General features: G+C 35.0%; 1 protein-coding gene across 1 annotated transcript in view; it reads right to left on the bottom strand.

Moving 5' to 3' along the window:
* Positions 1–16,933, bottom strand: part of toc (toucan) — a 168,246-nt gene that overhangs the window by 4,402 nt on the left and 146,911 nt on the right. Inside the window, exons 6-8 of the mRNA XM_075297957.1 lie at positions 6,725–6,987; positions 6,346–6,657; positions 63–258 (exon numbers count right to left, since the gene is read on the bottom strand). Of these exons, the coding sequence (XP_075154072.1) occupies positions 63–258; positions 6,346–6,657; positions 6,725–6,987 (771 nt within the window). The remainder of the gene's footprint in view (positions 1–62; positions 259–6,345; positions 6,658–6,724; positions 6,988–16,933) is intronic.

The following is a 16,933-nucleotide window of genomic DNA, read 5'->3' as shown; positions in this document are numbered from 1 at the left end:
AAGGTGAGATGGTTATTTTAGTAAAACTTCTATTGAACTACCACTGTTGCTACGACTCTTACCTTTATCCAATTCACAGCGATGCAAAGCCTGCAGCTCATTCTCTCTTTGTGTGTAGTAGGCATCTTTATCACAAAGCTGATCCTGTAATTCAGAGCAAGCACTCTTAGCCTCATCCAGCAATAACAAAGTCTTCTTCAATTTTTCCTTTGTTTTTGAGTTTTCCGATTTCAGAGATGGACAAGCAAAAGCATCCAACTGTAGGAGATAATAATGAACCACATTAAATTAGTTAATAATAATGGCAGAACAATAAGAATAACAGCGAAATTCTCATTAGAATGTCATTGGACGCTAACGATGTGGTTCGAGTTTAATCACCTCTAAGTACACCTACCGCAGAGGATGATGTTCCAGATGTCCATGTTGGTGAAGGTAATGGAGTCCATGAAATCAAATCAAAGTCCATTGTTTCATTAGCAAGTTTTTCGTTGGGAAATACAAAATTATCAAACATTGTCGAAAAAATTGGTAAACTTTAGTGGTTGGTCACAATAACGTGTGTCTTGACGATAGTGTTACTTTTAGTAAACTAATATCCATGGTGATGTTACGCTCCTACTTATACCCATACCAAATCCTTCAACAGCAGCAGGTAGCTGGTAAACTACCAATGACAAGACAACATCTGCTGCCTGCCTTTTGTTAAGAAATTCTAATTCACTTGGTCAAATGCTCATAGTAGCACATACGCACCGATTGTTATGCACTCATCATCCAACTGTTGCTTACTTAGGAGCATGTTATTGTTTTCTATCCTATTTGAAACACACATTTATATGTATGTTTGAATAGAACTTGTAAGCAGCAATTGATAATAAAAACAATGATCGGTAAAGATGTGTCCAAAATTTTAATACTCTGAGCATCCTTTGTGTGTTAAGAAGGAAATTCTCTAATTGTCCTGCAAGTACAGTTGAACAAACAGTGGCCCAAAACAAGAAATATGATATTTGAATTTTATCCAATGCTTCTGTATGCAGGTCTCTTATTTTAGATTGCCTGCAGCTGAAGATTTGGTGATATTTATCAGATATTTATCAGAATACCACCACAATGAGACATGGGTATGTGAAAAAGGATGAAACGGGCCTTTGTAATCAAATCGAAAGATGATAACTGGGACTATTGTTATTATCAATCCAATATTGTCTTAGTATCACTTCTGGCTATATCAAAAGCTGTAACAATTTAGCTTTATAATTACAGTAACACATTTCCATCAAATTTCTGCATGTCGGACGATTTATGTATATGTCCCATATATATCTAAAATTGATCCGATGTTAACAAAGTTTAATACGCACAATATATGTATCATAGGCGTAGAAAAAGTAGAGATTAAGAGATTAGATTTAAAATATTACACAAAAATGTTCATTTTGGAATAGACTGAGAGTTATACACGTAAGAAAAGCAAATTCGTAGCTGGAACTAAAATTAAATCAGTTAACCATTCCATATTTATCCTAATTCAATTCCTTTCCTTTATTTCTAATTCAATTTTTGTTCCCACAATAATACTATCATATAACTATATAAAACCAACGTAGATTCGCTTTTTGCATAAGAGATAGTATGTACTTTTGCCTTAAGCGACAATTTTGCACATATTCCTTTAAATATTTACAGTGAAAAACATCCAAAATATATCAAACCATTTTTCCAGAAAATGCAATGGATATAACATACCATGGTTTGGAATTTTACATAAAATTACGTAAATCTCAACAAATCTTCGTAACATCTGCACCTACAACTACGGTTTCTGGCTATTAGCTGAGAAAACAATAGGGCAAATATTGACATATTCACAAATATTTACAGAATACAGCTTTCGTAAGAAGATTTCACAGTCATTTTAAAGCAACGTAATCTATAGTTTTCAAAGTTGTCGTAAACATGATCACAAATCTAACAAACCATGGAACTCAATGGCATTTTTAAAAATGGGAAATACCGGGGTTTTCCATTGACCGTGAAGAAATACAGTGGTATTTAGTTTCAATAGCCCAAAGAAGATATTTAATAGTTGGATTGAGTCTCATTTAATAAAATGACCAGACATTTTCCTTACCGTGATTAGCAACAAACCCTCTTACGAAATGATTGATATCTTTTTGTTGTATAAGCCTTGTTAGAGAAATTTTCAAATCTGGATTTGATATTCTAATGTTCGCATAATGACTTATAGCTAATCGGACATTCGCTAATGATGACCCCAGGCAAAAAATTCCCAGTCAAATGAGCAAAATTTAGTTTGCAGGACTACAACTGTATGCTACCTGTAGGACTTGCTAATTAAAAAATGCTTCTGAATGGGTACAGGTATAATGTTATGTCGGGCCAACCAAAGCCCTATTAGCTACAGTAAATCGCGATGTTTTGGTTTATGTTATAATTTGGGCATTACTATTTAGGTCAGAGGTTTAATAATAACAGTAACTCATTTGTATATTGGAATAATACCCATAAACACAATTAGAAACGACAACGAAAGACTGACACCTAGCAAGAAAATGTATTTCATAAATAAAAAATGTAAGGGCAGTTTATACATACATAATATGAACCAAAAAGTCAATTTTAGATTTTACACAAATTTTGCAGAGGTTTCGTAGTTTCAAGGCCAATTTTTTAAAATTTGGAAAGAAGATTTTTTTCTAAATTTTGAATATATTGTAAATTGAAATCTTTTCAACAGAAACATCATACTTTTTAAAAACGTCTAAATCTAACCCGTTTCCAAAAGCAGTTTTGGAAATCGTATTGAACATTAGGTTTTTTTTTCATTACTGTATGCAGTAAGCTCGTTAAATATTGTTGATATTATATAAAAATAAGTTCCTTTAGAATATTTCAAAGTTTACCTTTGTAGGGTACAATACAGTCTGGTCGACATGACTGTACTTTCTAAAAGTAATGAATTCCTAAGTACAAAATTTGTAAAAAGTATATGAAATGACATGAACCACTGAATGTAACAAATATGTATGCTACCAAAATTCTTATACATATTTATTTATTTACAATCATAATGAATTATGAAAATAAACAGGTAATATAGGTGCTAACAACATAGGTTTTCGACCTGCTCTTATACATATTAAAAACTAAATACAGTAGAATTCATTTATAGCGACCTCGGTTATAACGACCATCCGTTTATAACGACGGATTTTCAAAGCAAGTTTGGTTCTTAATAGTTTGTACATGCGCAAGCATTCGCTTAGAACGACTCCGGTTTTAGCGACCATCTGCTTTTAACGACCAATTTGCACGTCTGCTTTGGAATGGACATTCGGTTATAACGACGATGTAAGTTCTGTGTACTAATTTTTATTTTTTCATTCCATTTTTTGTCGTCAGCCAATACTAAATAAAGAAACATATACTGCGGGGAATCACAGAATTTGTTTTCGACTATCCCAAACAGAGGTGCAAATGACAAAGAAGAAATATTGAAACCAGTTTGGGATGAGTTCGTAAATGTCGATGACAACGTCGTGACATCCTTCATTGAGAGAAATAGTGGAGAACACAAAAGAAAATGATGAAACTCACAGCGATAATGAACCAGATGACGAAGATGAGTCAATCAAAATTCAAACTAGGACAGAAACCTTGAGTGCGGTGCACACTTTAAAACAGTATTTACGATTTGGGGGTTCTGATATATCAGAGAGTTTATATAGTTCCGTTGAAATTATTGAAAGTAAGTTATTAAAAGAAATTCTTGTAAATAGAAAACAAACCACAATTCTAAACTATTTCCAATCTCAATAAATATGAATATACATGATACAAAAAAAAAACTTAAAAATATTGTGTACACTTATTTGGATACAACGACGTTCGGTTATAACGACGTATAATGGAGGTCGCTATAACCGAATTCTACTGTATTTTATTAACTACCCAGCAAAAAAGCGTCGCCAAAAAAGTAGTGAATATGCTCGTTTTGGACCCGGAAGTGGTGCAAAATTGGCGCAGAAGCGATGATTTGAACATGGGCTTGTCATATGACGGACGTCCACCATTTCAACAGCCGTTCCACTGAATTTGCATCACTTCTTAAGGTGTGATACGATTCCAGTGATTTGGATGTGAATAAAGAAATTTTGTGATATTTTGACGAATAAATAATTTTTAAAATTTGTAATGCATTATAACACTTGTCTGGAACGTTCGACATCAAATATTTTTAAACATTCGCAATTTTTCTAGAAAGGATTTAAATTTTTTTTCGACAAAATTTAAATAATTTGCACTATTTTATTAATTCTTAATCTGTTTTTAACCTATTTGAAAAAATAATATTTTAAATTTCCCATGAAAAATATGAAAAATGCGAGTTATTAAAAAATTGACTTAAATGAACTTCCTGTGCAGTTAAAATAAAAAACATCTTTGGGAGGACATTTTTGAAAGTGCTTTTAAAGTCTTGGCGTTAGAAGAACTTCCAAATTTTTTTGCTGGGTAGGTTTAGGACGATTTTAACCCCATTGGCAACAAATTTAGACCATATTATTCTTTTTTATTTTTGAAAACTGTTCGAAGTTTCTCTTCTAATGTAGTTCATATTAAACTTATTGGTGCTGTCATTGATATTATACTCAAGATTAGTTTATAAAATTGTTCAAATTTAGGAGATAAGAAATTTAATTTAATTGGACAATGACAATTAAGAATAAAAGTGGAAACTCCAAAACATTCAGAAAGGTATCAAATGAAGTAATCTATAGCTTCAAATGTAATCAAAATATATTAAAACTTATTACAATTTTAGATGTTACAGCATTCTTCTTATATATTCCAAGAATATCGATTTCATAGAATATGACATTGTTAGTTCACCCAAGATACACAAATATAAGCCCTCTAAGAACTATACATCAACATGACTATCAAAAATCTTTGAAAAATGAGATATTTTGGAAATTCAATTTGAAATTTTCAAATTTCCAATAGTAAATACCCAAAGTCACATTTCAATATGTCATTTATTAACTGTATGCTTGTTTTTCAAATGCGAAGATGTCCACTAATCTCAAATTCAAACCAGCTCTTCTCAAACTAACTGCATCAGAAAATTCCGTAGCCGAGGATAAGGTTTGGTTAGCAGAAGATATTTAGCATATTTGTATTTACCAAAATAGTAATTTACCTGTGGAACGGAATGGCCTCTGCGAGTTGGGTGTTAAGGCGATAACAAATATTTTCCAATCACAGGTAAATATCAAGAATATTTTCGAGAAACTGTAAAATATTACACATCCTTGTTTTCGTCGTAAACTGTGTTTATTTGTTCGGATAGTTCGATGTCACACCACAACCACAAATTTATATAACTCTTTCCTATGAAGTAAAATTAAACCAGAAAGGAGTAAACAATACAAGGATAACATTGATATCCTTAAATGGAAGAGAATAACAATATGTTGCTAGAGCAGAAAAGTAGAGCAAAAATACCATACGGATTTTCCATTGTTCTAAACAAAGTCCTACGCCCTAAGTTGAGGTTGTTTTCAAAAGTACATTGATAAATATAGAGTGGATGATGAAGAGGATTCTTATCAATATCAATGGCCTTTAGCAAAAAGGTTTTTTATATTCCTTTTTACCTAAAACTAAAAACAGCTGCGGTTCTCTTCTCCTGGTTATCACAGAAAATAAAGATAAATGACCAAAATTAAATCAATTTAGTTCAACGATAACTAATGGTAACTATTCGTATGAGGAATGTCTGGTTTAAGGTCTGCAAAACTGAGAACATTTTAACTCTCAAGAAAATTACCAGATTACATTACTAAAGGCAAGTGAAAGAAGTAAAAAGGAATTACAGTTAGCCTGACCCATAAATATCTTATTTTTAATTGCTCCCTATATCTCTCATTCATACATCGGATGGATCTTATCCTGTTTTTGATGATAGCGCCCAGGATTTAAATCTTCGGCTTATCAAGTGATTGTGGTGATATACATTATCATTCATTGTGATTTTGGAATTTAATAAAAAAAGTATAAATGCCAATTCGGGTAATTAAAATTCACTTGTTGGATATCGCCCATATATAGTATGGTTCATCTGATAGAAAATATTTGAATGTAAACCAATCTACCAATCTCTTTTACCGACCGGCAATAAACATTCAAAAATTCCATGACAGACATCCATCAAAGGACTTCATTGATTATGGTGTACATAGTGCTTCCGGAGACTAAAATAGCAACCTACTTACGGAAGTACAATTTTATTTACTAGCACTGTTATTTTATACTTACATCATATACCAGATATTGTAACAGCACTCCTAAAGCTTCTGTACTCTTCGATTGATGTGCCGATTGTTGTTGCAACTGTTGCAGTTGCAACTGTTGTTGCTCGAATGCTTCATAGTTCAATGCACCATTGCACGAGTGCCGGTTAAGTAGTTTCATCTGTTGCAAATCATCTGTGGAGGCAGGTTCTGCTGAAGGTATAACAATGTCATCGGACAGTTGCTGATGTTGCTTGTGCAGCAATAACTTTCGATTGCCACTCGACGTCGATCCAGTTGACGGTGAAGACGAGCTGTGTAATTTATTTGGGATTTTCTAAAGAAAAACAAAAAATTAAAAAATGTTTTCCAGAATCGAATGAGTCCACAGTATCGATACAAACCTTTTCATTGTGGTTATTGGCAACAGCTGGCGATGAGGCGGGTGTGGTTTTCTTATTATTGATGCTGGACAAAATGGGCGACGATGTTCTTGAATTTGTTTTTGCTGGCTTTTCTGAGCCTGTTGCCACCGGCGCCGCCGCCGCAGCTGTTGATGTGTTAATGTTATTGTTGTTATTAAAGGTAATACCATTTTCCTGGAGATCTGTTGGTGTTTCCGGTTTTGTGATGTTGGGTTTCGATTGATTTAAAATACGATTGTGATCTGCAAAGAAGAGATGAAATCATGACAATGGGTTAGAAAGTTGCCAAATAGAGTTGACTAGACACAATCAAATATGATTCATTGAACGTGACCATCTCATTGTTTATTTTTGGAATCATAAAGAAAACGACGATATCTTTCTAATGACGAATTCATTTCGTAGCTCATCCATAAACAAATATATGTATGAGAATATCATGGAAGATTTATTTATTTTGCAAGGTTTGATGACTTATTTAGTATGGCTATATTACTTGCCATGAAATGCCATAGATTGGGTCGAAACATATTGAAGAAATTACCTAATTTTTGCAAAAGTTAATTGAATTGAATTCTAAGAAATTTACATCCGGTGAAAAGATATTATTTTCTTTTTGACATTCGTAAAACACGCACCTCTTTCGCGAATAAATGAACTCAGTATACACCATCGTTATCCGTCAAAGGTTACCAACCGATCAATCATATTTTGAAACATAAGTCTACAGTTGTAATAACTTAGCAAAAACAAAAACACCTAGGATCACTGAAAGGGAAAGTTTGATTTGGCATATTCGCTCATTGTGCTCAGACATGACATTGCCATTATCATGCAAATAAAGTACCAAATAAAAAACTTTTTTAAAACACCCCAATCTGGTTATAATCACCACTAATCATTTGCTCAGTAATTATGAGATGGGAAAAACATGACTCTGCATTACGCATCACTCACGTTTTCTAATCACTTTGCATAAAAATTAAAATAAAATGTCATCCAGTGGAGACACCTTTACGATGCAAGAGGCAACACCTTAAAATGCCATAATCTTCAGCATCAACAACCTGTATGGAAATATGCTGCAAACCACCATAGATGATGGTAAGACGTTAATGACAACGTCGCTAACAGGGGCACAAGCCGACCGGTTGATTGGTAATATAACCAGATGATTGCACTTTTAATCTCAACGCCGCCACCAATTCTATCGCCTTAAAGTAGCTGGCGAAGTAATTATACCAAGCAAAAATTCTCGTTATCACATAATCTAGGAAATAACTTACTAGATATGCGCAAACAATATAGTAGCGGTGTATGGTAACCGAAATCGTTCAGTGATTGTAAGTTATTATCCACAGGCATACAGTATTGCTGGTGGTATGGCAAGCAGTTGTTCACCTTAACTACTTACCCGCCTTTTGCTGGGTATGTTACTATACAGTGAAAACTGTATTGTATCGGTTTTCAAAGTTTTGCAATCTAGCCTTAGGCATCGGATGAACTTATTTAAAATCTAGTTTGTAAGTAGGCTAAGTTTGGTATTGAAGCCTGCTATTCCATGCTCACTTAGAATATTCCATCCATTGTGATAACTGCCTTATCAATGAATAGTGTCCGATGTTTAGCTCAATGGCAGGGACCTCCTTTTTATCGCCGATTCCGAACGGTATTTCAAATTATGGTGAAACTTTTTGGAGTAACTTTGAAACAAAGAAAATTGTGTATTTTGTATATCATTTACACCAATATTTTGAAATCTCTACATTTTTTCTCTACATGACTTTACTCTTATAACAGAGAGATAATTTATTAAGGAATTATTTTTGGATATTTGGATATCAATCAAATATCAACAGAACAATGATTCGCTAAGTTAGGTTATGGCGACAGTGTCCCTGAAGTCACGCTTCGAAGCGGACATCCTGCAGAATTTGACGAAGATCTGAAGGTAATAATTCACGACATTTCTAAAGACGAAAATCGTGTACAGCATGCAACACACATGGAAGACGTTGCCTTTGATGAAGATGTCAAACCAATCTCTATCCAATTTCGGAAATTACTACTTCCGATGATACGAATTTTCATATTGTATACATTTTAAATTTATGGTTATTATATAGTATTAATAATTGTAGGCAAAGTTGCCACAACAAAGCTCACCCAGCCTATTTTTGGTTTCCACTTCCAAATTACACCCATGGAACCACCAAGCACCACGAATGTAATCAATGAAGTCGCAACTTGAAAACATTGTCGTCCAATGCGGTAGTCAAACTTTTTTCGCAAAAAAAAAACTCATCAAGTTCACTAACATTGTTTTTCAATATTTATAGGTGTTTCTCTTATGTTTTCATGTTGCCACATACATTGGGGATGCAATATATTCATCCATCTATCTATCGTATGGAGTCAGCATTTTTCAGTTTCCTTAAAGAGATCTGTCGCCATTGGAATAGCTCATTTTGTTGACAGGTAGGTGCTGCTGACGGTGAGGTTGCATAAGTTTCACTTTAATTGGATACACAGATGTGCAACAAATCTGGCTTACACATCTACTACAGTCTTTGAATTTGGATATGACAAGTTTTTGTCTTGTTTGAACAAATGCCAAGTGAACTAAAAAAATCTCTTGTCATTGCATTGTTCCTGAACAGTAGTTCAAGTTGGGTGTAAATAGCATTCTATATTTGATCTTAAAGGCAAGAAAATAGTCTCTATTCAATGATTTTTTTTTCTGGGGAAAACACATTTACTTCGTGGCTTATTGTTAAATTTGTTGTATACTTCAACCTTCTTCAATGTAAGTATAACAGTTTTAGAGTTATACCATATAACTCTAACCCCCATTTTCATGAAACTCCGTTAGTTAACGAACTTTTAAACCGTATCATGGATATATCTGTCATCTTGCGTATATATTCCACATGCCAGTTAGAAATTTAACTGCTGAAAATTTTTCAGTTAAAGTTAACCGGAGAGAAGATATTTGCAATTTAATTTCTATTAACTGGCAGTTAAAGCCTAACGGAGCTACAAGAAAATGGCCGTAAATTGGATAATGACTCTTGAAAACTTCTTGTCAAGTAAAGCCATTCAAAAATGCACAGCATTTTGTGTACAAATAAAAAATGCCACCACTTCAGAATGAAATGCTTAATTCCTTCCCTACCATACGACACATAAAGAAAAATAATAAGACTTGAAAACATCCCTGAATATCTAACTCATATTTAATGATCCTTTGTGTAATATTCGCTAAAACAATAGAAAATCAGTAAGGCTAAATGACCCTTTAATGTCCCAATAAAATTTTATTATTTCCAACAATTAAAACTCCCAACCTATTATTCCTTATAGACATCCTAACATATTTCAAGGTTAGATTTGTCTCAATAGTCACTTCAAGGAGATGTTTGTATTGTGTACAACTCATTCAACATTGGAACAGGTATATTTGTATATTCGTAACGGCATCCTGCCGGATAGTTATTCAGCAGAAGAGATGATGTTCATAATAGACGATGCCTCGACACAATCTATTTGTCGTGGGAGGTGGAAACACTATTAGACCATTCATTACAGACGAAAAATTGGAAGATAGTTGTCTATCTTCCACTTGCACAATTGTCAATTTGTGCAACAGCTACAATTGATGCGACACCGACTGAGATATTGTGGAAGAGGTTTTCATTCAAAAATACATTGTTTTATTAAAACGACAAGACATTTTAGTGACTTGGTCAATGACTTTGTTTTAGTTTTGTAGTGAATGAGGAATATTTCTTAAAGATAAATCTTAATGTTTGTTTTGTTAGCTTGGTAAGATTAGTGCACGCAGAAAAGGAATATGATCACCCCAAACATGTTTTAAGAGCAGGATGTTATTTTTTGACAGTGAACATGGAACATTTTTACCACAAAAATGTAATTTTCTCGACAAAAATATAGATGGTTGCCAAAATCAGATACATAATTTTCGAGATAATAACATTGTTCCCAAAAAAGTAGGTTCGCTATGGCCTGATTAGATTTAAAAACATTGGTTCAATTCAGTGAAATATTTATTTCGTGACTATCTTTATTGACACAACCAAATGTTTAAATTCCTTTAATAACAAATTAAATTCATTAATTTATATTTTGTAATGGTTCACGAATTTTAATAAACTTACTTATTTGGTATCAAAACCATAGACAAATTAAAATTTTATATATTAATACTTAGCGTATTCTACGCGCAACCAACTTTTTAGAGAAAAAGAATAATTTTCTGTAACATAAGAATGATGTACAAAAGAGAATCGATAAATAAAATCGATAATATATTCGATAATTATTTGATAAAAATTCAATAGTTTTAGGGTGTGTTACCACTAGCGATGTTTTATAGTTGTGATTGAGATTTGGCGGTAACACCCCCGCGCAGTATGAAAAGAAGTTTTCGCATTCATACTCCTAATTGTGAGCCACATCTAAAATCGCCAACTTCACTGCAGGTCGAACTAATAGTCCACCAGATGTTAAAACTTTTGCTTTACGCACTTGACCATCCTTCGCTAGCATAGTCTCAATTACCTTGCCCCTCGGCCACACGTTTCGTGGATTAGATGGATCGACTACAACGACCAAGTCGCCGACTTCTATAGGTTTAGCCTTTTCGTGCCACTTCGATCGTCGTGTTAAATTTGGTAAATACTCCTTTACCCATTTTCTCCAGAAATTATCGGCAAACTGTTGTGACATCAACCAATTCTGTTTTAATGTATGACCACTATCATCGTACATAGCTAAAGGTTTCATCCCATTCGACGAGCCAAGCAACAAGTGGTTTGGTGTAAGAGCTTCTTCATTTTCTGTGTCTAGAGGAACGTATGTGAGGGGACGGGAATTTACAATATTCTCTACCTCTGCTAACATTCCTCGTAGTGTTTCTTCTGATGGTGTTTTTGTAGGGGCAATCTTGTACAAAATGTTCTTTACCGATCTCACCATTCTCTCCCATGCGCCACCCATATGTGGTGATGAAGGGGGGATGAAATTCCACTTGGTTACGGAGGTGGTGAAATTACGTACAAGCTCGTCTTTATTCACCTCTTTTATTGCCTCTCGAAGCTCTTTCTCTGCACTCACGAAATTCGTACCATTGTCGCTGTAGAACTCCTTAGGTGTACCACGTCTGCATATAAAATTCCGAATGGCTAGCAGACACGAAGACGTATTAAGTGTATTTACTACTTCGATATGGACAGCTCTAAGAGTTAAGCACGTGAAGAGAGCTCCGTAGCGTTTCTCTTGATGCCGACCAACGGATATCATTAAGGGGCCGAAGTAATCTACTCCGGTGTATGTGAATGGGCGAGAGAAAGAAGCTAGTCGTGCTGTTGGGAGCTTAGCCATTTGTGGATACGATGGTTTTGTTGTTTTAATTTTGCAGTGTTGGCATAGTTTCGATAATTTTTTCACCACAGTTCTTAATTTCGGAATATACCACTGCTGTCTGATTTCATTGACAACGGTTTCATTGTTGCCATGGTGATATTTACTGTGGTAGTGGAGAATAAGTAAATAAGTGACATAGCTATTTTTGGGCAATATAATTGGATTTTTTGTATTTGCCGACACGAGTGCATTTTCTATTCGTCCGTCCACTCTAAGTATGTTATCCTCGAGTTTTGGTGTTGCTTTATAAAGAGGGCTTGATTTTGGCAATGTCATGTTGGACTTTAAAGCATATATTTCCTCAGAGTAAAATTCATTTTGTGCTTGACGATATAAAACCATTTCAGCTCGTTCCAATTCAGCAGATGTGAATTCACCATAATCTTTTCTCTTTGTTTTAAGAATGAGTATAAATCTTATGACGTAGGCTACGCACCTTACAGCTCTGGTCCACTTTGAGAAGCGTTTTATATCGATAAATGATGTATTTTCTTCATGTTTGAGAACAACTTGATTCGTTTCCATAGCCGTAGGTTCTGGAATAAATTCGCTCTTTGGCCATTCACATTCAGATTTTAATAAAAATGGTGGTCCATTAAACCAACGACTTTGCTCAGTAAGGTCAGGTCGTTTGGCCCATTTAGTGGCTTCATCCGCTACATTGAGTTTACCCGGAATCCAAAACCATTCATGTAGATCAGATGATTCAAGTATTTCACCTACACGTAAAGCTACAAATTGGTGGTACTTTTTGTTATTGTAGTTTAACCAGCTGATAACCGTCTTTGAGTCCGACCAAAAATATTTTTTCATTATTGGAATTGAGTGATTTTCAATAACAAATTTTGCTAATCTGCAACCTATTAGTGCCGCCATTAACTCGAGTCGTGGTATTGAGTTCATTCGCAAAGGAGCTACTCGGGTTTTCGAACCCACTATGGAGCAAATTATTTGGTTATTGAACTCAATGCGCAAATAGGCAACTGCTGCGTATCCATTCTCACTCGCGTCGACGAATGTATGAAGTTGCAGGTTAGTGTTATTATAGTTACCAAGTGATTTTAGGTAACATCTTGGAATTTTAATGGTTTCTAAGTCTGGAAGATATTGGAGCCATTTTCTCCATTTTACCAATTGGTCATCTTTTATGGGTTCATCCCAACTCACACCGCTTCTCCAAATCTCTTGGAGTAATATTTTTAAGTACATAAGGAAATTTCCTATAAGGCCTAGAGGGTCAAAAATCGTCATTAGAATTTTTAAAATTTGACGTTTTGTGGCCGGTTTATTCCCCTGGATGACTTCGTTATTTCGTATGTGAGGTGATATCTTAAATATGAAAAAGTCATTCTTTGGATTCCAAAATATTCCTAAGACTTTCTCTGTTTGTTCATCTGGACCTATGTCTAGTGGTTTGTCACTTTCTGAAGAATTTCCTAGGCATGAAATTACATCTGATTTGTTTGAAGTCCAGTTTCGAAGATTGAAGCCTGCTTGTCTTTGAATATATTGTACCTGCTTTGCGATCTGAACGGCTTGATCGACGGTATCAGTAGAATAAAGGAAATCGTCCACATAATGATTTTCTATTACGGCAGAGGAGGCCTCAGGAAGCTTGTTAATAAATTTGGAAGCGTTTTTATTTTTCACGTACTGTGATATGCAGGGTGCACATGACGCACCGAATATCATTACGTTCATTACATAAATATCAGGTTCCTTTTCTACGTTACAATTTCGCCACAAAAAACGTTGGACCTGTCTATCTTCATTCCTAATATAAACTTGGTGAAACATCTGCTCTACATCGCCACATAATGCAACAGATTTTTCACGAAATTTAAATAAGATGGCTGGTAAAGATGATAAAAAATCTGGTCCTTTGTACAGCATTGTATTTAAAGAAATTCCATTATATTTTGCAGCCGCATCCCAAACGATTCTACATTTCCCAGGTTTGTTTTTGTTAAACACTGGGAAAATCGGAAGATACCATACGTTTCCACAAGATTCTGAATTTTCAATTTTGCTAATAAATCCTTTGTTTATGTAGTCAGAAATAATATCTTGAAAAGTAGAATGAAGAACTTTATCAGCCAAAAGCTTCCTCTCAAGGCAAACTAGACGTTTCAAGGCCATATCGTAATTGCTAGGCAATTTTATATTGTCATATTGCCATAACAGACATGTTTCATAATGGCCGTCTTCTCTTTGTGTCGTGTATTTTTCTAAAAGCTGCAGAGCTCGCTCATCGTTTTTGTTCGATGGGATCTTTGAGCAAGATACACCAATATTTTCGATCCTATAAAAATCTTTAACCATTTCGTGTAATTTATTATCTCTCTCGCTACAGTCACACATGTGAAAGTTGTAGTGCTGCGCTCTTACATTTTCACAAGGCCCATAAATAGTCCATCCCAACTTTGTCTTTATACCAATGGGTTCATTGCTTTTCCCTCCTTTTGATTTGCTTGACGTCAAAACATTTATATTGTCCAGCCCAATTAAAACCTTTGGAACTGCATTGTTATAACTTTCAACTGGGATCCCTTTAAGATGAGAAAATCTGCTAGAGATTGTCTTATAATCAAGAGATTGTTTCGGCAGTAATAATTCTTCTACAGAACGAACTTCTAACACAAACTCTTTGGAGTTCCCACCTCTCACACGTATATTTAAACGTTGGGAATTGTTCTCCATTCGTTTTACATTTGATGTCCATTTCAAACATAACTGCTCTGGTTCCCCCTTCAAACCCAGTTGATTCAAAATCCCCTCGTCGATGAGTGAAATGGACGAGCCATCATCCAAGAATGCAAACGTTGAAATATTGTTGTTGTTGTCTCCATAGATAGTTATGGGTACAACTTTGAAGAGAATATTTTGTCGGTGGTTGTTGTGTGTTTGCAAATTCTCTTCGATTGCGTTCTCTTGCTCTCTTTCACTGCTATTGTTTTTATTCTCTCTATTCTGAGCCAATTGAACGGTGTTACCTGTATTTGTTTTGGATCCATGTAGCAAATAATGATGTTTGAATTGACAACTGTCTACATTGCATACCTTTTCTTTGTTATAACAACTACCAGAGTGTTTTCGTAAACAATGCCTACATAGTGCAAAAACATTCACCATATTCCATCGCTCTTTGCGATCAGCTGACAAAAACTTTTTACAGTTTGGAACATTCTGACATTCTTCGCTGCAAATTATGCATTTCTTTTTGTTTGTTTTGGTGTGGGAGTGAATATGCACATTCCGTTGTTTTCGATTAGAAGAAATGTCAGAACTTACATTGCTTTCATTATTTACTGTACTGGCCGACAAACCAAGATCAAAAATCCAATTTGAGAACTCGACCAAATTTGCTTTTACATTGTTTTGTTGGAGATATAATTTCTGAGTTCCCCAATGTAGTTGGTAATAAGGTGGTAGCTTTGACACAAGTTCGTGCATTAGAGTGGTGTTATTTATTTCATCCGTAAGCCCGCAGGCTTCGATGGTAGATAGTAAACCTTTTACATGCACGGCGAAATTGGTGATGGTTTCCATTTTATTGGGATTAACTTGTGGCAACGATTTAATTTTATTTTTAAGAGAGAATACAATTTTCTCTGGTTGCCCGAACAATACTTTTAGAGTAGATATGGCGTGCGGTACACATGTTGGGTGAATTAGAATTTTTTCCACAGACTCCAGAGCACTGCCACGTAATGAACGCTGTAGTCTGATTAAATTTTCTGCATCGGTGAGGCCACACACAGCTGTTGACCAATCGAATGTAGAGCTGAATAGAGGCCATTCCTCCGGGTTTCCTGAAAATATCGGTAGTTCTTTTGGAACAGTTTGGCGTGCATAAAGTTGCTCTTGCGTTAAATTCCGTCGTCGAGGCTGTTGTTGTTGAATATATTCTTGGAAACCACGGGCCTGTTCGGGATTTATGAATGACTGATTATTGGTGCCATCGAGGGGCTGTGGGTTGGTGTTTAAATTTATGTTCGCTGTAGATTGCATTGATGTTGTATTTGGTATAAATTGAAACGGATGAGAGCTATTATGTGTATTATCTTGGTTTAGTAGAGATTGGTGAACGGCAGCTGAAGTTACTGGGTTAAAATTTGAAGTGTGAGGAATGATAGAAGTGTTTGAGATTATGTTCGGAAGATCGTTAATTGGTTCTTGCATTGTTGTATTTTCGGCTATGGGGGTGTTATTTTGGTCTGGGATATTTTCTTGCAAAATTTCTTGGAAATTGTTTGTGGTTTCTTCGTCTATTTGTTGGAGAATGCTATATTTCCTTTCCAAGTATTCTCTGTCACGCTTCTCTTTCAGTTGTCTTTCTTCTTCTAGCTTTTTTAGCTCAAGCTTCTGTTTAGATGTAAGTGACGTGGAAGAAGAAATGGATGAGATGCTTGAATTTCGAGAACGTTGTTTCTTACTGGAACACAGAGGACATACCCAAGGACTTTCTTGAGGGGTTATTGAATTAGCGCAATGCTCATGGTATGGTTGGCGACATTTGCCGCAGAATATGGTTTTTTCGTTAATATGTTCGTGGCAAAATTGGCAAACAGGAGGTGGCGAGTCGACTTGGTCTTGTGGCAGATTTTGGTTTATCGTAGGAGACATGGTTAAGGCGTACTTACGTGTGGCAGAGACTGCGATCAAAGTTGATGTGGGGTCGATGCTGTAGAGGTTATGTAATCCACGTTGATGGTCAGTTGCTCGGGATATATATGGAGAGGA

Source organism: Haematobia irritans, chromosome 2, assembly GCF_050003625.1.
Source record: "Haematobia irritans isolate KBUSLIRL chromosome 2, ASM5000362v1, whole genome shotgun sequence".
NCBI lineage: Eukaryota > Metazoa > Arthropoda > Insecta > Diptera > Muscidae > Haematobia > Haematobia irritans.
The sequence above is the reverse complement of the archived record's forward strand: the minus strand, read 5'-3'. Positions and strand labels throughout refer to the sequence as shown.